The sequence below is a fragment of the Symphalangus syndactylus genome, chromosome 6 (assembly GCF_028878055.3).
Source record: "Symphalangus syndactylus isolate Jambi chromosome 6, NHGRI_mSymSyn1-v2.1_pri, whole genome shotgun sequence".
In the NCBI taxonomy this organism is placed as follows: Eukaryota; Metazoa; Chordata; class Mammalia; order Primates; family Hylobatidae; genus Symphalangus; species Symphalangus syndactylus.
This window is the reverse complement of record NC_072428.2, coordinates 129951174-129975008: the sequence shown is the minus strand read 5'-3', so window position 1 is coordinate 129975008 and position 23835 is coordinate 129951174. Positions and strand designations below refer to the sequence as shown.

General features: G+C 42.5%; 1 protein-coding gene across 4 annotated transcripts in view; it reads right to left on the bottom strand.

The window, feature by feature from the left end:
* Positions 1–23835, bottom strand: part of TBXAS1 (thromboxane A synthase 1) — a 190427-nt gene that overhangs the window by 82205 nt on the left and 84387 nt on the right. For all 4 annotated transcript variants that reach the window (XM_055284233.2, XM_055284234.2, XM_055284232.2 and 1 more), the window contains exon 5: positions 1670–1786. In XM_055284233.2, coding sequence (XP_055140208.1) covers positions 1670–1786 — 117 coding nt within the window. The remainder of the gene's footprint in view (positions 1–1669; positions 1787–23835) is intronic.

The following is a 23835-nucleotide window of genomic DNA, read 5'->3' as shown; positions in this document are numbered from 1 at the left end:
ACTTAGGCAGAAAATAGAGAAGTGTTGCTTCTGACCCTCCCCCAGCCCCCAGCTTTCCTCCGAGGCCCCATTTGCTACACTTCCCCTTCCTGCACCCTCCAGACAGCCCCTGGCACAGTCCTAAGTGGCCTCCGAGCACCACTGGAAAATCACACGGAGGTAGCAAGCAGTCAGGCAGAGAGGTGAAGAGCGCTCTGGAGCTGGATTCTGATTTTGGCTCTGCTGCTTACTAGCTATGAGACTTGGCGCACGCTACTTAATCTTTCTGTGCCTAGTTTCCTCCTCTGTAAAATGGGATGGTAATAATAAGGATGATAGTATTTATCTCGTAGGAATGTGGTGAAGAGGCAGTGTGTTAGTCTAAATAGGCAACCCTTGGAACCTGACTCTGAGCTGTGTGAGTGTGAGCTGGCGCTGCATACAGAGACAGGCTCTGCCCCCAAACACCAACAGCTACCCATGGAAATGCAAATCAAAACCTCATAAAAATTGGGGGGATCACTAGTTTCTGAGTGAGTTTAATTGGATATTATGAGGTGTGGAACCCCCTCCTCTTCTGGGGGACTTCAGAAGATTTATAGGAATTCAATCAGGACCATATGGGTGAGCATCTTGAGCTTAAGCTAAAAGTAGCTTTCATTTTTATTGAACTGAAGACAGGCTACTCTGGAACATCCAGACAGGGTGGATGGCAGAAGCCCAGGGCACTCCAGCCAAGCTTTGGTAGCTCCCTTGCTCTAGAGATGCCTGTGTACCTAAGACTGGAACTAAAGAAGCCCCTTAGCCCCTTCACATCGTAAGGGCTCAAGTTCTCTCTCCCTTGTGGTTGCACAATTCAGAACAGCAAACACCAAAGCCAGACCAGCAATTGAGGGGGCTGTCAGGCTCAGATACAAAACACAGCAGTCAGGATCTGTTGTGTGAGAAATTGGTCTGGAGGCTGTACAAACACCCGGTTTTGGGTGCACAGCTGATAGGAAAGAGTGAGTCACTGAGTAGGGAAAGGAGAATGTCCAGGGCCTTAGAGAGCTGGTAGCATCTTGTGGAGCCTGCCCTTCCCTTGAACTTGGCCTAGAGGTTAACCTGGGTGTTCCTGCCTGACACGATCGCCCACTCCTCCCCAGTCATTCACCGCCATCACCTCCCTATTTAAGACTCGATTGGTAGCTCACCTTTGTTTCATGCTGTTCTCTAGTTTCTTGCTATGTAAAGTGTGGTTCACTGTCCGGTAACAACGAAATTACCTGGCAGGGTGTTATAAATGCAGATTCTTAGGCCACCCTGGCCCTCTTGAATCAGAGCCTGCATTGTAGCCAGATCCCTAGGTGATCCATTATGCATGACAGTCCAACAGACACTGTTACAGTTGTCTCTTGGGGCCCCCAAAGCACCTCAAGCTCTGTCTCTGGACACAGGTGAATGCCCTGTGTACTTGCTGACTCACAATTCATTTATGGCAACTGGGGATGTGGGAGGCTGGAGAAACGAAAGACACTCAACACAGAGTCTGGTGCTTTCTGCATAATAGAGAGGTCTGAAGGTCCCAGTGGGAAAGACATTTTGATGTGTCACCTGGGCAAGTGATGCAACATGAACTGGCTCTCATCATGATTTGGAGAGAAGAAACCTGCTCTGGAAGAGAATAGAGTTTGCATTTCTCATGTCTTACCTCGTTCAGCTTTTCAGGACTGAAAGCAGGCATCAGGGCACCTCTGACCTCTTCCCATCTTTTGTCACGTAAAAACAGAACGCTGTTGGCTACCGACTTGAACTCCAAACCTGATGCCTGTTGGGAAGTAACAAGCAGAGGGTCAGGACTCAGGGAGCCAAAGCCACCTTGGTGGCAATACAGGTCCATGACAAACACCCTGGTTAAAGTCCATCAGTGGCCAACAAGTTAGGAGGTTTCTCTTGCAAGGATAGAGAGGAAGATTATAAAGGCTCACAGGCAATGATAGAAAGAATCATGGCCGGGGCCCAGAGGGAGCAGATGGGCAAGCTCTGGTGGCTCAGCTGTACCCTGCTATGATGTGATCATCCTCATAGAGACAACTCAATGGCTTCTGTGTGTTCTGCAGTCCCCCTACTGAGCGGGGGTTCCCTGAAGACAAACAAGGCAGGCTTCCTGGAGATGGGCTAGTCTTTCCTAGGAATTAGTGTCATGTCTGAAGTTCATGGCACAGGGTTTTGTGTGACTGGATTGGTTAGGTTGGACCCGAAGTTGACAGAAGACGCACTCGTCTGGACCCTTGTATGGGTGGAGGGAGAGGGAAGGGGGAAAAAGGGAAGGCCTTCAGAAGCATGTGCCAGGAGAGCTGCTTCCAGGAGCATGCCTGCCATAATGTTTCTGTGTTCTGTTGTCATTCATTTTTTCTCAGTCAGCAAACTGTGGTTGATAGCCTAATATTGTGTTATGGGATGAATTCGGCCCACCACCCCAAACTTCATATGTTTAAATCCTGACCCCAAGAACCTCAGAATGTGACTATGCAGTTGGCCTTCTACATCTGGGCTTTCTGCATCTGTGGATTCAACTAATCCTGAATCAAAAATATTCAGAAAAAATTCCACCAAGTTCTGAAAAGCAAAACTTGAATTTGCCCTGTCCAGAGAACTACATTGAATCCATGTACATGAAGTGATGTATAGGCATTGTATCAGGTATTATAAGTAATCCAGAGCTGATTTAAAGCATACAGAAGGATGTACATAGGTTATATGCAAATACTATGCCATTTTATATCAGAAACTTAAGCATCCACAAATCTTGGTGTCCTGAGCAAGGGTGGGTCCTGGAACCTATCCCATGAGCTACTGAGGGATGGCTGTATTTGGAGATAAGGTCTTTGAAGAGGTAATTAAGGCCGAGAGTGGTGGCTCACGCCTGTAATCCCAGCATGCTGGGAGGCCGAGGCAGGTGGATCACCTGAGGTCAGGAGTTTGAGACCAGCCTGGTCAACATGGCGAAACGCCATCTCTACTAAAAATACAAAAATTAGCTAGGCGTGGTAGTGGGCACCTGTAATCTCAGCTACTTGGGAGGCTGAGGCAGGAGAATTGCTCAAATCCAGGAGGCGGAGGTTGCAGTGAGCTGAGATTGCACCACTGCACTCCAGCCTAGGCAACAGAGTGAGACTCCATCTCAAAAAAAGAGGTAATTAAGGTAAAATATGTTCATTAGGGTGGGCCCTAATCCAACATGACTGATGTGCTTATTAGAAGAGGAGATTGGGACACAGACACACACAGAGGGAAGACCATGTGAGGATATAGGGAGAAGACAGCCATGCACAAGCCAAAGAGAGAGGCTTCCGGAGAAACCAACACTGCTGACACCTTGACTTCAGGCTTCTGGTCTCCAGCACTGTGGGAAAATCCATTTCTATTGTTTAAACCCCCTGCCTATGGTTGGTTGGTATAGTAGCCTAGTAAACTAATACGGAATTCAAGAAGTTGTCTACACCATGTTGAATGAAAAAGACTTTGCAGCCAGGCATGGTGGCTCACGCCTGTAATCTCAGCACTTTGGGAGGCCGAGGTGGGCGGATCACCTGAGGTCAGGAGTTCGAGACCAGCCTGGCCAACATGGTGAAACTCCGTCTCTACTAAAATACAAAAATTAGCCAGGCATGGTGGCAGGCACCTGTAATCCCAGCTACTCGGGAGGTTGGGGCAGAAGAATCACTTGAACCTGGGAGGCGGAGGTTGCAGTGAGCGGAGATCACGCCACTGCACTCCAGCCTGGGGGACAAGAATGAAACTTCGTCTCAAAAAAAAAAAAAAAAAGAAAAGAAAAAGAAAAAGACTTTGCTTTGGCCCTCATGGAGTTGGCAGTCTAGAGGGGAAGCAGAGAGTAAGCTCATAAGCTAACAACTAGACGGAAAGTGAATTTTCCTGGAGGGAAAGTGTATTTCTGGGAGAAAGTATATTTTCCTGGAGGGAAAATGGGGCAAGGTGGGACATTGGTGGGGAACATATTTGGGAGGTTTCTCCGAGGTGAAGACTTTGGTCTCCTCATCCCTTCTTCTCAGGCCATTCTGTTTCTTTCTAAAACCAGCTGTCCCACTAAGTGGTCAAAAATGGAGCCCCCACCATTGGTCAGAGTGTCCCCAGCCTGCAGGTTGCAGGGTGTGGGGAGACAGGCGGTTGGGGGACCAAGCAGTCTCAGAACCACATGTGATGCATGGTGACGCTATTTCTTTTCACTGTTTTAATTATAGCTGAAACATGAAGCCAGTCATCAGAATTCAAAAGCCTTGTAAAAACTCCTATTTAGAGGAAAATTACAATTTTCTGATAAAATATGAACACTCAAAATAAGCCATAAAACGTAACTGCAAAGTATCTAGAGAGGAGTTAATTATATATTAGAACCAAGATGCTGGGATATTTTTTTCTGCAGAGGAATACCTCTCTATATTTAGAAAGAAATTCTTTAGGAGTGCCATGGCCACTCAACAGAATTATGGTTTTATGGAATTTGGGGAACATAATCCATTTGTTTAGGTTCCAGAGTTGAAGGAGGAAATCATACGTTATGTGTATTTATGTAGTGGCAAGATGCAGTCCTGTGGCACACTACGTGGAATAAAGCATTTAACTCCAAGGAAAGTGCGGTGATGGTTTCTGGTTCTGATGAGACAGAATAAATTAGAGATAAGAGTGAAGACTGATTGGATCTTGTGCCTATCCTTAAGACTTAAGGGTGAATTTACGCTATTTTTTGTCTTGCACCTGAAAGACAAATGTAGTCCTCCTTGCATGTGTCAGCATGGCCTTCAAGTATCTTTCTCACCAGCCTGCCATGACACTGTGCTCCCCTGGGCCTGGAAATTCCATTAGAATCCTCCATTTTTTGATGAAATCATTTGGGGCTATTGATTATTGTAATATTTTTATTTCTGAAAACATTTTATTTTTTTTGAAACAGGGTCTTGCTCTGTCACCCAGGTGGTAGTGCATTGGTGTGATCATGGCTCACTGGAACCCCAAACTTCTGGACTCAAGCAATCCTACCCTCTCAGTCTCCTGAGTAGTTGGGACTAGAGGCACATGCCACCATGTCAGCTAATTTTGAAGTTTTTTTGTAGAGATGGTGTCTCACTATGTTGACCAGGCTGGTCTGGAACTCCTAGCCTCAAGAGATGCTCCCACCTTGGTCTCCCAAAGTGCTGGGATTACAGGCATGAGCCACTGAGCCTGGCCTCTTTTCATTTCTAGATGTCCCACGATAAGAGGAAATTGATCATTTCAAAAGAGCAGTCAGATGGTGAGGGGACATTGAATCGTGTCATGTAAGAAAGAGTTGTCAGATTTTGGAATTTTTAACTGGAAAAGAGAAGATTTGTAAGATCAGATAGTGGTACTTAGGCAGGTGCCCAATAAATATTTATTGAATACATACTGCATGGGAGAGGGAATTTAGGTTTTGTGTGTGTGTGTGACCCTGAGAAGTGGAACTGGGTTTAATAGAGGAAGCTATGGGGAAAATTTCAGCTCCTCTGAAGGAGAACTATCCCAACAGTCAACAGACAAAATTATTCAAAGGTAAGATAACCTGTCTTGAGTGATGAGCTCCACACCCCTGGAGACTGTTCCACTTCTTAGAAATCCTGTACCCAAGGCTTGAGCATGCAGAGGGGTTTGGTCTAAAAGCCTTCCAAGGACTCTTTCAACCCTGAGCCTTCATGTCCGGAAAGCCACTCCAGATGCTCTTTTTTCTATTAGTTTGCCTACACATTGATTTAAAAAATTGTGGCAAAACACACGTAACATAAAATCCACCATCTTAACCTTTTTTTTTTTTTGAGATGGAGTCTTGCTCTGTTGCCCAGGCTGGAGTGCAATGGTGCGATCTTGGATCACTGCAAGCTCCGCCTCCTGGGTTCATGCCATTCTCCTGCCTCAGCCTCCCGAGTAGCTGGGACTACAGGCACCCCATCTTAACCATTTTAAAGAGTACAGTTCGGTGGTATTAAGTACTCTCCCATGGTTGTGTTACTATCACCGGCATTCCTCCACAGAACTTTTCTCATCTTGCAAAAGTGAAACTCTGTGCCTATTAATTAAACAATAGCTTCCATGCCCCCTCCACACTGCCCGCTTGTCCACATATGTTCATTGATGAGATTTACTGAGAGATGCCTTGAAAGAGACAAAGGATTTTCCCCAAAGGAATGAGTGATAAGGTTCGGCTGTGTCCCCACCCACATCTCATCTTGAATTGTAGCTCCCACAGTTCCCATGTGTGGTGGGAAGGACCTGGTGGGAGAAAATTGAATCATGGGATCACGTCTTTCCTATGTTGTTCTCGTGGTAGTGAATAAGTCTTCCAAGATCTGATGGTTTTATAAAGGGGAGTTTCCCTGCACAGGTCCTCTTCTCTTGTCTGCTGCCATGTGAGGCGTGCCTTTCACCTTCTGCCATGTTTGGGAGGCCTCCCCAGCCACGTGGAACTGTCCATTAAACCCCTTTCTTTTGTAAATTGCCCAGTCTCAGGTATGTTTTTATCAGCAGTGTGAAAATGGACTAATTTAATGAGTAACAAGACTGGTAAGTGTGATGGGAGCCAGACTGTGTATGTCTTGCAGGAAGGGGACTCTGCAGAAAGGAGGTCCAGGGACACAGCTTTTGAGGCTCCTGTCTGTCAGCCTAGCTGTGTCCCAAGCCTCCAATCACTCTCTGGTCAGGGGCTTCCAGACTGCAAGCCATGATCAGTCATGAAATCAATGCCATGAGTGGCAACCAGTATTTAAAAAAAGGAGAGAAAGAGACAAGAGATAGACAAGATTAGGAAACACAGAGGAGCATTTAACGTCAGGGAAAGTATTTTGTGGTTGTTGAACTTGTTCAAGATATGGGTGTGTGTGTATATGCGTGTGTGTATGTGTGTGTGTATGTGCATGCATGTGTGTATGTGTGTGTGGGTATTCTGTGTCAAAATGTGAATGTGTTTCTTACTGTAGATCATAGTCAAAAAAGTTTGAAAAACCAAAACTAACCCAAACCCCAAACCTGGGAGTTGTTCTCTCTCTCTCAACTACAATCCTGTCAGTCACAACTATTAAATCTCTCTTTGGCCAACTCTTTCCATCCCCACAGCTGCCACCCTGGCTGAGGTCACCATTATCTCAGCCCCTAACTGATTTTCCTGCCCGCAGCCTTGTCACACCCATCCGTACTCCATCCTGTAGTCAGTGGGATCTTTCTAAAGAAAAATCTAGCCCTATCCTGGTGCAAACTCCCTAACTTGTTTTATGAGGCCTCGTATGTGCTGGCCAGTTCCCCACCCCTTTCTGAACACAAAGCCTGAAGGAGTGCCTTAACTTCCCAATCCCTTATATAGTCTGAAGTCACAGGGCCTTCTGGAAGCTCGGGTTGCATTTGCTACTCTGGGCTTGGCAGGATAATGCAGTGGTTAAGAACATTGCCTCTAGAGTCAGATGCCTGGGTTCAAATCTTGGCTCCATGTGACTCTGAGAGCTGACCTCTCTGATTTGACTTCTCTACAGTTTCTCAATCTGTAAAATGGGGATAATAATGCTGTCGACCTCTTAGGATAGTTGTGAGGCTTCACTCACTTCACAAATATTAATTCAGTCCCTGGTATGTACTAGGCCCTGATTTATGTGCTGAGGATACATCTGTGAACAAAATGAAGCTCCGTCTCCTCACAGAGCTTGCATTCTCATGGGAGAAGGTGGACAATAAGCATGAGAAGTACACTGGATGGTACAGTGGGATGGAGCGAGGCGTGTTACTAAATTGGTCAGTTGGCACTGGGCTCCTGCATAGGTGAGATTTGTGCAAAGCCTTGAAGGAGCTGGGGGTTTGGTGGGCATGGGAACCATTACAGCAAAGGCATCAAGTGCGTGAGGACCCTAAAGGACGTGGTGTGGCTGGAGGGGAGGGATGGAGGCAGGCCAGAGAGGGCATGGGGGCTTGTGTGTGGAGAGCCTCCAGAACCTTGGTAGGGTTTGTACTCCACAAGACACAGGTAGTCATAGCAGAGTTTTGAACAGAGACATATCTTGAGCTGACTTCTGTTTTAAAGAATCTCGCTGTTTGGTGTTGAGAATCAACTGTGAGGAGCCAGAGTGGAGGCAGGGAGAGCCGTCAGGAGGAAGCACAGTGGCCAGGAGAGAGCGGGGGTGGAGGGTCAGGCCAGGGAGCTGGACACAGATACAGGGAGAAATGATCAGCTTGGCACACTTTGAAGGTAGGGCCAACAGGATTTCCTGATGGATTGGATATGAGGTGGGAGAGAGAAAGACAGGAGTCAAGGATGACTCCAAGGGTTTTGGACTGAGCAATCGGAATGATGAATGCAGTTAATACATTTATAGCTGTTAGATATGAGTTCTAAATTTCTTTTCAAAGAATCAATATGTCAGTATGTTCAATTCTTTGCCTTCTACTTTTAAACTTAACTTCCTCACAAAGCAACCTTTTTCGATTACCTACTCCAACCTGACTCATTTCAATCACCTGCTCCACCCTGACTCATTCGGATTACATTATGTTTCCATTATAATTTGTTTCCAGAAATTTTTCAATTTCCCTCTTAATCTCTTCATTGGTGCAATGGTCATTCAAGAGCATTGTTTAATTTCCATGTGTTCGTATAGTTTAGCCTGTGCGGTCTAACCCCAGCCAATAGGGGAATGACACAACAGCAGGGGCCATGTGTGTCAGGGATAAGAACCCCTTCCCCTCCCTTGTCCAAGTGTGCGCTCACCATTGCTCCATCCGTAAGGGTGCACCCTTCTAAAGAAGTAACTTGCCTTGCTGAGAATTAAAAATAAAATTTTATATTCAAGTGCTATTTCTTTTGCGGCACCAAAACTTTATTTATAACACAGCTTTCAGGACAGTCCTTGGCACATAGTGTTGAGATGATGTCACATTATTCCGTTAGACCCTTGACCATGTCATCTCTCTAGGGTCTGGTCCTTCTCGTGAGCTGGTTTTCTCTTTCTCTGAAACTCTAGATCCCTCTCCAACCCCCTTTCTCCTTTGCCTGCTAACTCTTATTCACTTTCATGAACACAGTTTAGAGAACATCTCCTGAGGGAAGCCCTATTGACTGGACTTCACCTCCAGGGCTTCGTGCAGATAACAGCTTACTCCCATTAAAAAAGATGTTTTAAAAAAGTGATCCTTAGGAACAAGTTCACTGATGAGTAATGTTTACTCATTCTTTTCTTTCCCCCCCATAGGGACAGATCTATAGATGCGGGAAACAAAACATTTTGGGATTTCCAAGGACATTCTTATGGGGAAAGAGGAGAAGCAACGGGTTGGTGGTTTCATAGCTGACAGAACACCAAAGACAAATAAAACTCTATTAATCTGGAATCAAATAAAGACCCACAGATTTCTATACTTATCCCAGTCGAATTGAACATTTTATTTGTTATTTTCATAATGAACTACTGATTTGCATAAATCACAGCTGAGAATAATTAATGTGCACAGAGTCACGACTTAACATTAATCTGGATCATCTCATGAACCAGCATAAACTGAGCCCCAAACCAGATAAAGACTTACAAGAAAGAAATATAATATATAAGCCAATGTCACTCGTGAACATAGACACAAAAGTCGTAAACAAAATATGAGCTAATATAGCTCAGTGATAAATTACAAGAATAATTCATTAAGACCAAGTGGGACTTATTCCAAGAATGCAACTTTGAAAATCAATGTAACTTGTTGCATTAACAGAATAAAAGAGAAAAACACATACAATCTCAAGAGATGCAGAGAAAAATTGATAAAAACTGACATCCATTCATAATAACAACTTTCAGTGAACTATCAATATAAGAAGACTTCATTCACCTAAAAAATGGCATTTACAAAACACCTGCAGTTAACATTATATTCAACAGTGAAATAGTTAACACTTTCTGAGGCTGGAAACAAGACAACTATGTCCACTATTACACTTCTATTTGACATCATAGAGAGGTCAATAAGGCATGAAGAATAAAATTTGTAAAAATTGGAATGGAAGAAGTAAAAGTGTATTTATTTGTAGATGACATGATTGTATAACATAGAAAATTTGAGAAATCTCTATAAATAAACTTCTAGATTCAATATTGAGCTTAAAAATATTGTTGGATACAAATTTAATATACAAAAATTTATTTCTACACACAGGCAACAAACTACTGAAAAACAAAATTTTAAAAATATAACTTACAATAACAGTAAAACTATTAAATACCTACAAAAGCATTTGACTAAGGATGCACAAAAGACCTGTAGTCTGGAACTATAAAATATTGCTAAGATAAATTTAAAATACCTAAATATATACAGATTCCACATTCATAGTTTGGAAAATTCAACATTGTTATGATGTCAATTCTTCAAAACTTAACAAGATTATTATAGTACTGTAGTTGTGTAAACTACTCATATCTTAAGTAGAAAGATGAAAAGATGGACCAATTGAAAATAATAACTACAACAACTTTTCAAGGTATAGACAGTACAATAAGATATAAAAAAGAAAAAGTTAAAAAGTGGGAAGATGATGTTAAAGTGTAGAGTTTTTATTAGTTTTATTTTTGTTTGTTTATGCAATCAGTGTTAAGTTGTCATCAGTTTAAAATAATGGGTTACAAGATTATTTGCAAGCTACAATAACCTCAAATCTAAAAACATACAATAGATACACAAAAGAGTGTCTATTCTCATGCCTGTAATCCCAGAACTTTGGCTGAGACAGGCAGGGCACTTGAGGCCAGGAGTTTGAGACCAGCATGGCTAACACAGTGAAATCCTGTCTGTACGGAAAAAAAAAAAAAAAAAAATAGCCAGGCATGGTGGTGCACGCCTGTAATCCCAGCTACTTGGGTGGTTGAGGCATGAGAATTGCTTGAACCCAAGAGGCGGAGGTTGCAGTGAGCCGAGATCATGCCACTGCATTCCAGTCTGGGTGACAGAGTGAGACTGTCTCAAAAAACAAAAAACAAACAAACAAACAACAACAACAACAAAAACTAGAAATCAATAAGAAGAGGAATTTTGGAAACTATACGAACACGTGGAAATTAAACAATGCTCTTGAATGACCATTGCGCCAATGAAGAGATTAAGAGGGAAATTGAAAAATTTCTGGAAACAAATTATAATGGAAACATAATGTACCAAAACCAATGGGATATGGCAAAAGCAGTACTAGGAAGAAAATTTATAGTTATAAGTGCCTAAAGCAAAAAAGTAGAAAAACTTCAAATAAACAACCTAATGATACATCTTAAAGAACTAGAAAAGCCAGAGCTAAAGCCAAAGTTAGCAGAAAAAAAAGAGAAAGAATAAAGATCAGAGGAGAAATAAATGAAATTGAAATGAAGAAAAAATACAAAAGATTGACAAAACAAAAAGTTGGTTTTTTGGAAAGATAAACAAAATTGACAAACCTTTATCCAGACTAAGAAAAAAAGAAAGAAGGCTCAAGTAAATAAAATCAGAGATGAAAAAAGAGATGTTATAACTGATACTCAAAGGATCATTAGCAGCTACTATGGACAACTGTATGCCAATAAATTGGAAAATCTAGAAGAACTAAATTCCTAGACACATACAACCTGTCAAGATTGAATCACTAATTCAAAACCTGAACAGATCAATAACAAGTAATGAAATCAAAGCCATAATAAAAAGTCTCCCAGCAAAGAAAAGCCCAGGACACCATGGCTTCACTGCTGAATTTTATCAAACATTTGAAGAAGAACTAACACCAATTCTACTCAAACTATTCCAAAAAAGAGAGGAGAAGGGAATGCTTCCAAAGTTATTCCATGAGGCCAGCATACCCTAATACCAAAACCAGACAAAGTCACATCAAACAAAACAAAACAAAACAAAACAAAAACAGAAAATCTACAGACCAATATCCCTGAAGAACATTGATGCAAAAATCATTAACAAAATACTAGCAAACTGAGTTCTACAATGCATTAAAAAGATCAATCATGACCAAGTGGGATTTATCACTGGGATGCAAGCATGGCTCAACATATACAAATCAATCCATATGATATATCATATCAATGGAATGAAGGACAAAAACCATATAATCATTTCAATCGATGCTAAAAAAGCATTTGATAAAATTCAACATCCCTTCATAATAAAAACCCTTAAAAAAGGGCATAGAAGGAACATCAATCAACATAATAAAAGCCATTTACAACAGACCCACAGCTATTATCGTACTGAATGGGGAAAAACTGAAAACCTTTCCTCCAAGATCTGGAACATGACAAGGATGCCCACTTTCACCACTGTTATTCAACATAGTACTGGAAGTCCTAGCTAGAGTAATCAGGCAAGAGAATGAAATAAATGTATCCAAATTGGAAAGGACGAAGTCAAATTATCTTTGTTTGCAGATGATATGATCTTATATTTAGAAAAACCTAAAGACTCCACCAAAAAGCTATTAGAACTCATAAATGAATTCAGTAAAGTTGCAGGGTACAAAGTCAACATACAAAAATCAGTAGCATTTCTATATGCCAACAGTGAACAGTCTGAAAAAGAAGCCAAGCAAGCAATCCCATTTACAATAGCTACAAATAAAATGAAATACTTAGGAATTAACTTTACCAAAGAAGTAAAAGATCTCTACAATGAAGACTGTAAAACACTGATACAAGAAATTGAAGACACAAAAAAAATGGAAAGATATTCCATATTCATGAATTGGAAGAATCAATATTGTTAAAATGTCCATATTACCTAAAACAATCTACAGATTCAATGCAATCTCTATCAAAAGAGTGACATTCCTCACAGAAATAGAAAAAACAATCCTAAAATATGTATGGAACCACAAAAGACCCAGAGTAGCAAAATGAACAAAACTGGAGGAATCACATTATTTGACTTCTAATTATATGACAGAGCTATAGTAACTAAAATAGCATGGCTCTAGCATGAAACCAGACATATAGACCAATGGTATAGAAGAGAAAACCCACAAACAAATCCATATATCTACAGTGAACTCATTTTCACAAAGGTGCCAAGAAGAAACATTGAGAAAGGGACAGTCTCTTCAATAAATGATGCTGGAAAAAGTGGATATCCATATGAAGAATAATGAAACTAGACCCCTATCTCTCACCATATACAAACATTGAATCAAAATGGATTAAAGACTTAAATCTGAGTCCTCAAACTATGAAACTACTAAAAGAAAACACTTGAGAAAATATCTAGGACATTGAACTGGGCAAAGATTTCTTGAATAATACCCCACAAGCACAGGCAACCAACGCAAAAATGGACTAATGAGATTGAATCAAGTTAAAAAACTTCTGCACAGCAAAGGAAACAATCGGCAAAGTGAAGAGACAAGCCACAGACTGGGAGGAAGTATTTGCAAACTACCCATCTGGCAAGGGAATAATAACCAGAATATGTAAGGAGCTCAAACAACTCTGCAGGAAAAAAACCTAATAATCCTATTAAAAACCATGCAAAAGATGTGAATAGACGGTTTAAAAAAAAAAAGACACACAAATGGCAAACAGGCGTATGAAAAGGTGCTCAACATCACTGGTCATCAGAGAAATGCAAATCAAAACTACAATGAGATATCATCTCACCCCATTTAAAATGGCTTATATCCAAAAGACAGGCAATAACACAAGCTGCCAAGGACGTGGAGAAAAGGGAACCCACATACACTGTTGGTGCAAATGTAAATTAGGACAATCGCTATGGAGAACAGTTTGGAGGCTCCTCAAAAAACTAAAAAAACTAAAAATAGAGCTACCATATGATCCAGCAATCCCACTGCTAGGTATATACCCCAGAGAAGGGAAATCAGTATATCAAAGAGATATCTGCACACCCATGTTTATTGCAGCACTATTCACAAGAGCCAAATTTGAAAGCACCTAAGTGTCCATTAACAGACAACTGCATAAAGAAAACGCGGTACATATATACAATGGGAGTACAATTCAGCCATAAAAAAGAATAAAAGCCTGTCATTTGCAACAACATGGATAGAACTGGAGGTCATTTTGTTAAACGAAATAAGCCAGGCACAGAAGGACAAAATTGGCATGTTCTCACTTATTTGTAGGAGCTAAAAAGTAAAATAATTGAACTCATGGAGATAGTAGAATGATGGTTACCAGAGGCTAGGAAGAGTAGTGAAAGAGTGTTGGGGGAGGAGGGGGATGGTTAATGGGTGGAAAAAAAATAGAAAAAATGAATAAGACCTAGTATTTGGTGACTGTAGTCAATAATAATTTAATTGTAGGTTTTAAAATAACCAAAAGATCAGCACCATAAGACAGGGCAAAAAAAATAAACGATTATAACTGGATTGTTTGTAACACAAAGAAAGGAAAAATGCTTGAGATGATGGATACCCCATTTACCCTGATGTGATTATTATACATTGCATGCCTGTATCAAAATATTTCATATACCCCATAAATGTATACACCTACTATATACTCACAAAAATTAAAAATTTTAAAAATTGACAAGCTGATTCCTGTAAACAGATATATGGAACCAAAAGAACTAGAATAACCATGAGAATTTACACTGCCATCTCTCTCTGTTTCTCTCTCTCTCTGTCTCTCTCTCTCTCTGGGACAGGGTCTCACTCTGTTGCTCAAGCTGAAGTGCAGTGGCAGAATCATGGCTCACTGCAACCTACGCCTCCTGGGCTTAAGCAATTTTCTCACCTCAGCCTTCTGAGTAGCTGGGACTACAGGCATGCGCCACCATGCCTGGCTAATTAAATTTTTTTTTTTTTTTTTTTTTTTTTTTTTTAGTAGAGACAGGGTCTTGCTATGTTACCCGGGCTGGTCTCAAACTCCTGGCCTCAAACAATTCCCCCACCTTGGCCTCCCCAAAATTATAGGTGTTAGCCACCATGCCTGGCCACACTGCCATCTTTCAAGATCAATGGTAAAGCTATACTATTTAAGAGAGTATGATATTGGTGCAAGGATAAACAAAAAGACCAATGAAATGGAACACAGTCCAGAAGTAGACTCACACATATGATCTCTTGATTTATGACAAAGGTGCTATTCAAGGGGGAATGGGTGGTCTTTTCAACAATGGTACTGGGGCAATTGGATATTAATACAGAGAAAAAAAAATCAGCTTTGATCCATACTTCATACACAAAAGTTAACTGGAGATATATCATAGTCCCAATAGTGAGAGGTAGAACCATAATGATTCTAAGAGAATATCTTTATGACCTTGTATATAAGGCAAGAGTTCTTAAAGAGAATACCAAAAGCAATACCACAAAAGAAGATTTTGATAAATTGGACTTTATTATCAAAGGATATTATTAAGAAAATAACACACAAACCATGGACTGGGAGAAGATATTAACAACATATTTATCTGACAAAAGACTCAAGGCAGAACATACAAAGAAAAACAAGTCAATCAGAAAAAGTCAAACACCTTAAAATAAAAGTGGGGGAGGGGGCAAAGACTCAACAGGCACATTGTAAAGGAGACTATTAAAATGGCCAGAGAGCATATGAAGAAGTTCTCAGCCAGACGCGGTGGCTCACACTTGTAATCCCAGCACTTTGGGAGGCCAAGGCAGGCAGATCACCTGAGGTCGGGAGTTCGAGACCAACCTGACCAACATGGAGAAACTCCGTCTCTACTAAAAATACAAAAATTAGCCGGGCATGGTGGTACATGTCCGTAATCCCAGCTGCACGGGAGGCTGAGGCAGGAGAATCGCTTGAACCTAGGAGGCAGAGGTTGTAGTGAGCTGAGATCACACCGCTGCACTCCAGCCTGGGCAACAAGAGCAAAACTCCATCTCGGAAGAAAAAAAAAAAAGAAAAAGAAAAAGTTCTCAATGTCGTGGTCACCAGATAAATACAAATTACAACTGCGATGAGATACCACTACTACCCAGCCCCTGGAATAGTTACAGTGAAAAATAATGGCACGATGAAAGTGCTAGCTAAGATTGGAACAACTAGAACTCCACTTACGGGAGTATAAATTGGCTCAACCACTTTGGAAAACCACTGGCAGTATGTACAAAAACCCGCCATGCACCTACTCTCGTGGGCTAGCGATACCACTGCTAGGTGTTCATAAATGCCTGTTGATATAATAACCTAATTCAAAATAGCAAAAAACTGGAAACCTAAATGTTTATTGACAAAGGAATAGACTGTGGTGTTTCTATACATTGGAATGCCACATAGCAATGAAAAACGCAAACTATGTTCACGATCTTGCTCTGCCCCCAGGCTGCAGTGCAGGGGCACGATCATAGCTCACTATAGCCTCAAATTCCTGGGCTCAAGGCATCCTCTTCCTTCAGTCTCCTGAGTACCTGGGACTACAGGCACACACTACAGGGCCTGGCTAATTTTTAAATTTTTTTTTGTAGAGACAGGAGTCTCACTTTATTGTCCAGGCTGGTCTTGAACTCCTGGGCTCAAGCAATCTTCCTGCCTCATCCTCCCAAAGTGCAAAATTACAGGACTGAGCCACCACATCTGGCTATATTAATCTTAATAAGTGGTATGGATGACTCTTACAGACATTATGTTGAGCAAAATATGCCAGAACAAAAGGATACATACTGTAAGTTTACATTTACATGAAGTTCAACAGCAGGAAAAGAGAAATCTATACAAATCGATGTCAGAGGAGTGGTTTCCTCTGGATGGTAGGGATGGGTTGACTGAGAAGAGGCATGAGGGAACCCTCTGGAGTGCTGGAAATGTTTGTATCTTGATCTGGGTGGTGGTCACATAGGGGAATACATAGACAATAATACATTGAGCTTTACACTCAAGATTTGTGTATGGAAGTGACTTCAATTTAAAAAATACTAAGGAATAATAAACATTTAATTTCAACAGACTTGAATGCTGGATGAAAACTAACATGACGAAAATCAACAGATGTAACTACAAGGCTTCATATTTAGGTTTAAAGTTTAGTTGTTCAGTGCATGTGATGGAAGCAACCTGACCTGCAAACAGTTGCATTAAAAAGACCTGGGAACCTTCACTGAGCACACGCTTGTCGGGCTGTATTGGGGTATCATCGTCAGGAACAGAGTAGGTCTGTCCTACTGCACTCATGGGAGCAGTGCCTGGTCTCAGGAAGGAGTGTCCTACTGTGATGTGTAATGAGGTTAGACCTCATCAACTAAACGATGGTTTTCAGACAGTGGCCACATTTTAAGAGAGGTGTTAACAGCTGGCAGGAATCCTTTGGCGCTGTTTTAATTTGGGTTTTTAATCTCAAGCTGGTAACTGGGGTTGCCGCCCTTTGATGACCACACGTTGTGGGTGGATTGCAGTTTCTCTCTCACGGGCTCATGTTAGGCTGCTTGACGGGATGATCACACTGCCTTCCTTGGCATCTCTTGCAAGTGTCCTCTGAGACCAGGTTAAAAACTTCCTTTTTTAACATGGATCCCATTAGGATGTCAAAGGGTGACATTTGTGGTCATGTCTCCTCCTTCAAAGGGTGGCCCCTTTTAGGGCCTATGGTCCCTTTGGTTCCCACCTCCTAAAAGAGGCAGGAAGCAGAAGGTGAGCAGAGAAAGTGAAAAGTCATTAGAGGGGTGACAACTGGTAAGAGAGGAAGGTGTGGTTTAACTTTGCCCCTTCTGCCCCTCTTCAAAGTGTAGATTAGTGCTGGCAGCCAGAGGGGGACAGAAAACCCAGCAGAGGGGCCCCTTGTTGTCTTTACTTGCTCCGCTCCAAATAGCCATGCCTTGGGCATTTAGGAAGATGTGGATGAACCCCACACAGAATGTGTCAAGAACACTGTCTCTGGCCCTCCCTGGCAATCCCACAGCAGGAGCTGAATGGCTGCTATTTTCAATGATCTTGAGCTCGGTTTGCCGCACTTTATGTTTAGGGCTGTGCAAGCTCTGCTCTGAATGGTGTCTGTGATTATGCTGTGAATATTGATGGAGCAACTACTGTGTGCCAGGTGTTGTACTGGGACTGGAACTATCAAGACAAAGAATGGAGGGTGGGAGTGAGGTGGCCTATATCGCCAATACTTGTCCATCTTACAGCAAACACAGTACTTTTCACATTATTTCATCAACTCTTGGGTCATTCTCCAGCAATTAGGAAACACTGCCCTGAGGAGCAGGTTATTGAAGAAAACCAACACCTCGGCATTCCATGGGTGCATGAAGACAGCAGCCACTTATTGAAGGTTTCTCATGGGCCAGCCCAGTGCTTCTCAACTGGCCTGGTAAAGCCACACAAGAACCACTGGCTCCTTCCAGAGTGTTGCAAATGCATGGAATGCATTTCTGCTGTAACCGAGTTCATGTATTATCGGGAGAAAGGGATGAAAGGCATGATAGAATATGAAGCTATAGACAAAAATGTTTTCTTGTGTTCTGGAACGTGCGAGAAATGGACTCAAGATCTAGATGATCTCTGGGATGTCTTGACAGATGATCAACAGTTCTGAAACAGCCACACAGGGCTGAGGGGCCAGCTGAATAGAGCGAGGTGCTTCTAAGGACTCCAAGAGATAGTGTTATACCTCATTGGTTGTGATGTGAGTAGAGAGAGCCAACTTGTTTATGCCAACTAAGCTGCAAAAATATTAATATCAAAAAGAGGACCACGTTCACAAAGACTAGGTGTCACTGTTACAAACATTGTTTCTAATTCTCACACAACCAGGCACAGATGAGGACAGCCACTGTGCAACTTGTCTCCTTCCCACCTGGAGACGTGAAAGACCTGGCACTGCCCCTCATTATATTATAATCAACTGAGACTCAAGAATTCTGTCACTTGTATAACCCCAAATTCTATACTTGAGGCTATTTTCAATTTATGTCTATTGCTATCTGGCTGTACAAAGATTTGAACCAAATAGGGCTTATATTTTGGTGGTTTGAAATAGTAAAGGTTTTCCTTTTACTAAAAATAGCGTATAAAAAAATTAAAATATAAAAAAATACCAAAAATGAAAACAGTAGTTGTCTTACTATTCTACATGTCAGTTTTCATTCATTCCCTCTGCTGGTAGAAGGTGGCCACAGAGATGACATCATCTTCACCCTCTCTGCGGGAGAGTGTGACTGGCCTGAGAGAACAGCCTCCGGGTGAGGTTGTGAGATGTGTCCACAGCTCGAGGGGTCAGCTCAGGGGCATGTGGTGGCTAAAAACAAATTTGGGCTCTATCTGCCTAGTCAGCTTCAGCCGCTGGAAAGGGGCCTCTTCTAATTATGGCAGTCCTGCCTGATGGAGTTCCAGCATTTTATCCACTGGGGAGGAGGAGGAAGCCAGGCGCTTGGAACTGTGCTTCTATCAGCCCCAAAGCCGACAGCGAGGGCCCCTCCTGAGCGGAGAAGGGAATCCGGGGGCTTGTTAACTCTTATCTTTGGAGGAAACTCTCTAACAGATCTCAGCAGAGTTTCTGGCCAGAAGCAGTGTTCAAGAAGGAGAAGGGTGTTCCTGATATCGCACTTGACATGCTTGGCTGTGAGAGTAAATTTTCCTGAGGGCGCCTAAGAGGGAGCTTGTTCCCTGTACCTGAAGCTCCAAGTGGCTCTGTGGGACGCTGGTGGGACTCCGTGGCTCCCTGTGGCTGCCAACGGTCACGTGAACTGGGCACCAAACAGACCTTAGGGATTAGCTAGTCTAATGTATTTTACACAGGAGGAAATTGAGAATCAGGAGGTTAAAGGATTGTCTGAAGGTCACACAACTAATAAGAGATAGCAAATCTGGAATCTGATTTCATTTCTTTAAACTAAAATCAAAGACATTTTACCATACTACTGGGCTATGGCTTAGAAGAGGGGAAATGGGAAGAAGAAAGGGAATGTCATAAGAAGGAGATTGGGGCAGAGAAAGACAGGGAGGATCAGGACTCAGTGACTTGATTTCCATGGAATGTTCTGGAATATATCCACTGAGAGACAAGAATTGATTTTATGGTTTATTCTCATGCCTAAATCGTCGATATTAATCTCCTGGTTTACACACTTATTTCTACTTCTGCCACCACAAAAGTTAGGGAAATATGGCATAAATATCAGAGCAAGCTTTTACTAATTTATTTTTGTTAAAAATATATAAATATAGCTTCCTGCTGAACCAAGAGTCTAGTAAGACACAAAAATATGAAATCATTTTCAACAAGGTCTTGAAATTTTAGAAAAATCTGTGCAAGGCAGAGAGAAGTACATTTAAGCATTGAGAATCAACACCACTTAACACTATTCCTATGTTCCCAAGGCATCACAAGACACTCAGTACTTTTGAGGATGTTAGAATTGAAACTTAGCTACTATGTTGGAAACGAAGCTCAGTGTGTTGTACTGATTAAATGTAATGCCATGGATCTGGCTTTTCTAGAACTTAGCCATGTCCAGACATTAGAAAAGCAGGTGAAATGGGAGACCTGCAGGGGACAGGCATCCCATTGCGACTGTCACCTGGGAATTCCAATGGGGCAGCCCATCCTGCAGCAAGAAGCTTCCAGTTCAGACTGGAGGGTTTCCTGTGCACGGCAAAGGCCTTTTGCCATACCACTGGGCTATGGCTTAGAAGAGCGGGAAATTAAAAGAAGAAAGTGGGTGTTATAAGAAGATTGGGGCAGAGAAGGAGAGGGAGGTCACATAAAACAAAGAGGCCTCAAAATAGAGATGGGGGCAGGCAAATGAGGTTGCACACCTGTGTTTCTGGTTTCACTGCCCTCTGTAGTCTGTTTATGCTTGCAGGAAGAACTTCTGCCTTGCTCAGAGCTGTAGACCTGTAATGTGAGTTGACCTTTCTCAAGAAATGCACAGCTAAAAAACGTTGGCAAAGTTTGACTGAGGCCATGAGAGCTTCCCTAGGTCATGCATGGCAACCACTCTCATAACTTAAATCTTGATGCGCATGTTTGAACATCTGAGTGTCTTCATTTACTCAATGTTTGATTTAAGAGAAAGAGAACCAGGAACTCCAGGTGAACAGTTTTCAAAAGCTGTCAGTGGAGAAGTACTGGTTACAGGTGTAGGAATGAGTTCGAGGGGGGCGGTTTTATGGCAAGTCTGCCAAGGACCCCTCTCTCCTCAATGGATGCCAGCAGGCGGGTGCCTGTGGCCCCCACACAAGGGGGTCTGACCCACCTGTAGCCCTGAATTGAGCTTTCCTTGCCAATTAGTTCTGCAATGAGCCAACATGCTCTTTTCTTCCTTCAATAGGAGGCTGCTGCAGATACAGAGGATAGGAAGGTTTCCAGTGACTAATTTGCCTATAACTTTAGTCATCTTCACCAATGCCAAGGAGTTTGTGGCTTCACAGTGACTCATCATGCAATGTTCACAGCTGTGTGGACAGCGAGTGAAGCAGCCCCTGAGAGGCTGAACCTGGGGCAGCCAGGGTGCCGGGTGCTGATGGTTCGGGATAAAACCACCCACCACGTCCATCACATGGCTTTGGATGTGACTCTTGTGTGTCAATGGTGTGGCTCGACCTGTGCCTGGAGAGGTGACCTCTCTGTTGCTCATGAGGACCTGAGGGATGGCACTCCATGCTGCCACTCCAGACCAGCACCCACATCTCCAAGGCAGTAGGCTTAGTGTTTTGACACATCCCTGACATGCCTATCTGACCAGACCAAGCTAACATGGGCCAAAGACTGGCCTACCTCTTATCACCCTTCCCACAGCCCCTGAACTCTAGGCGTTGATAGGAGGCCAAGAACAAGAAGTTCTGCCTCTGGTTGTGACCATTTCTGCTGAGTCATGTGGACTCAGCTCCATTTTCCACAGATATTTAAAAAAGAGCTGCCCTATGGTTTCATTAGGTACCATACCTGACAGCAAAGAAGAGCTCATTGAAAATATCTGAATAGAAACATCCAAGTCCTGACATACCAGGACAACTGAGCTTCTATAAGTGCCAAGAAGATTGATTTGGGTTTAATGATAAGCTGTAGTTGCACCATCATGGAGCAGTTTCAGGAAGCACTGAGGACATTGATAGAGACCTAAAAGGTCCACTTGGAAAATGAGCAAGATGAAGCAGAGACATTGCACAGACTCCAGAGGCCCAAAAACGGTGAATGGGAAAGCATGACGTTAAGAACTGCCGCTCTGGATCCAACCCATAGTCTGCTCCAGCCAGTGTTCTGGAGTTTGGAAAAGAATATTTCACAGGATGATATTTGAATTCACACATTTATTCAATGTTGATGTATGTCAGGGAGCTCCCTGTTGCATCACCCCCACCTCCAGTGAATACGCTCTATGGATCCCTCATGGGATGCTTACAGCTCATGTCAAATTTCAGAGCTAAATCCAGCTTCCCAAATCAGGGCCCTTCTCCACCAGGCTGTCCAGGGACAAAACTCACGTAACTCAAGCCTGAATTTGTGAGCAGAGATGGGCTCTCCCTGTTGGAGAATGAGAGCATGCATTATTTAAGTTCCTTTTCACTTAATTTATCAAACTAATATGCCGAGGTATTTTCTGTATCACAAGGGACCGTTTGGTAGCAGCTTGCATGGAGTAAGCGTTTAATGTTTACCGAGCGAATGTATAATAAAGCTGAATCGCTGAACGCTTAAGTAAACATGGCCTATTAGAGGGAAGGCAACGTGGTGTCAGTAAGGAGAAATCACGTCTCACTAATCTCCTTGAGTTCTTTGAGCAGATAAATAAGCATATGGATAAGAGGGAACCACAGAACCCAATTTAATTTGACTTTCAAAAACCTGTGAGAAAATCCCACTTTAAAGACTGTTTTTTAAAAAATTGAGTCACTAAGGGTTGTTTTACCATTGATATGGAATTGGCTTAAAGACCATAAACAAAGCTACACATAAGTGGATGCATTCCCAGATGGAAAACTGCAAACACTGGGGTTTCCTGGAGATTTCATCCACGATGGGTCTTTTTATGGGTTTGTGAATGACCGAGACAAAGAAGACTATATTGCAACTCCAGGTTCAAGTAATACCTCATTCTTCTGGGAGGAATGTCAAGTTGATGGAAATTCCATTCAGTTGGAACAAGAATATATTGGATGCTGAAGAGTCAATATGTGTTTTTGTCATGGGGTTTAAAAAAATACAAGATACAGTTCTTGGCCTTAAAAGAGCTAATAATCAAGCTAGAGTGAAAGCCATATCCTCCTTTACTGTAAATAGTGGAAGGCACAAGGGGATCAACTGTGACAATGAGTGACACACATGGTGAGTGCTGCCAGAGTTCAGGGAAGGGGAAAAGTGCGTGTGGATAGGGCCAGGGAAGGCTTCCTGGAGGAGGCAGAATCTGAGGAGTGTCTTGAAGAACAGCAAGAGTTTGGATGGGTGTGGAAGAGGTGGAGGGTTTTCTTGTGAGAAGAAGTAATGTGTCACCTGCCAAGTACTGTGTAGAGGGAGAGGTTATATGCATAATCCCATCTGGCTTTACGACAGCCCAGTAAGGTGGATCATATCCCCCAACTCCAGGCCTTGAGAGGATGCCAAGAATAAGAAGTTCTTCCACTGGTTGTGACAATTTCTGCTGAGTCATGTTGATTCAGCTCCACTTTCCACAGACGTTTTTAAAAAGACCTGCCCCAGCTCTTTTTTAAGTTAAGAAATGTGGCCAGGTACAGTGGCTCAGGGCTATAATCCCAACAATTTGGGAGGCCAAGGTGAAAGGATCACCTGAGGCCAGGAGCTCGAGACTAGCCTTAGCAACATAGTAAGACCCCCATCTCTGCCAAATATTTTTTTAAAAAATTAGCTGGGCATGGTGGCACACACATGCAGTCCCAGCTACCTAGGAGGCTGAGGTGGGAGAATCACTTGGTC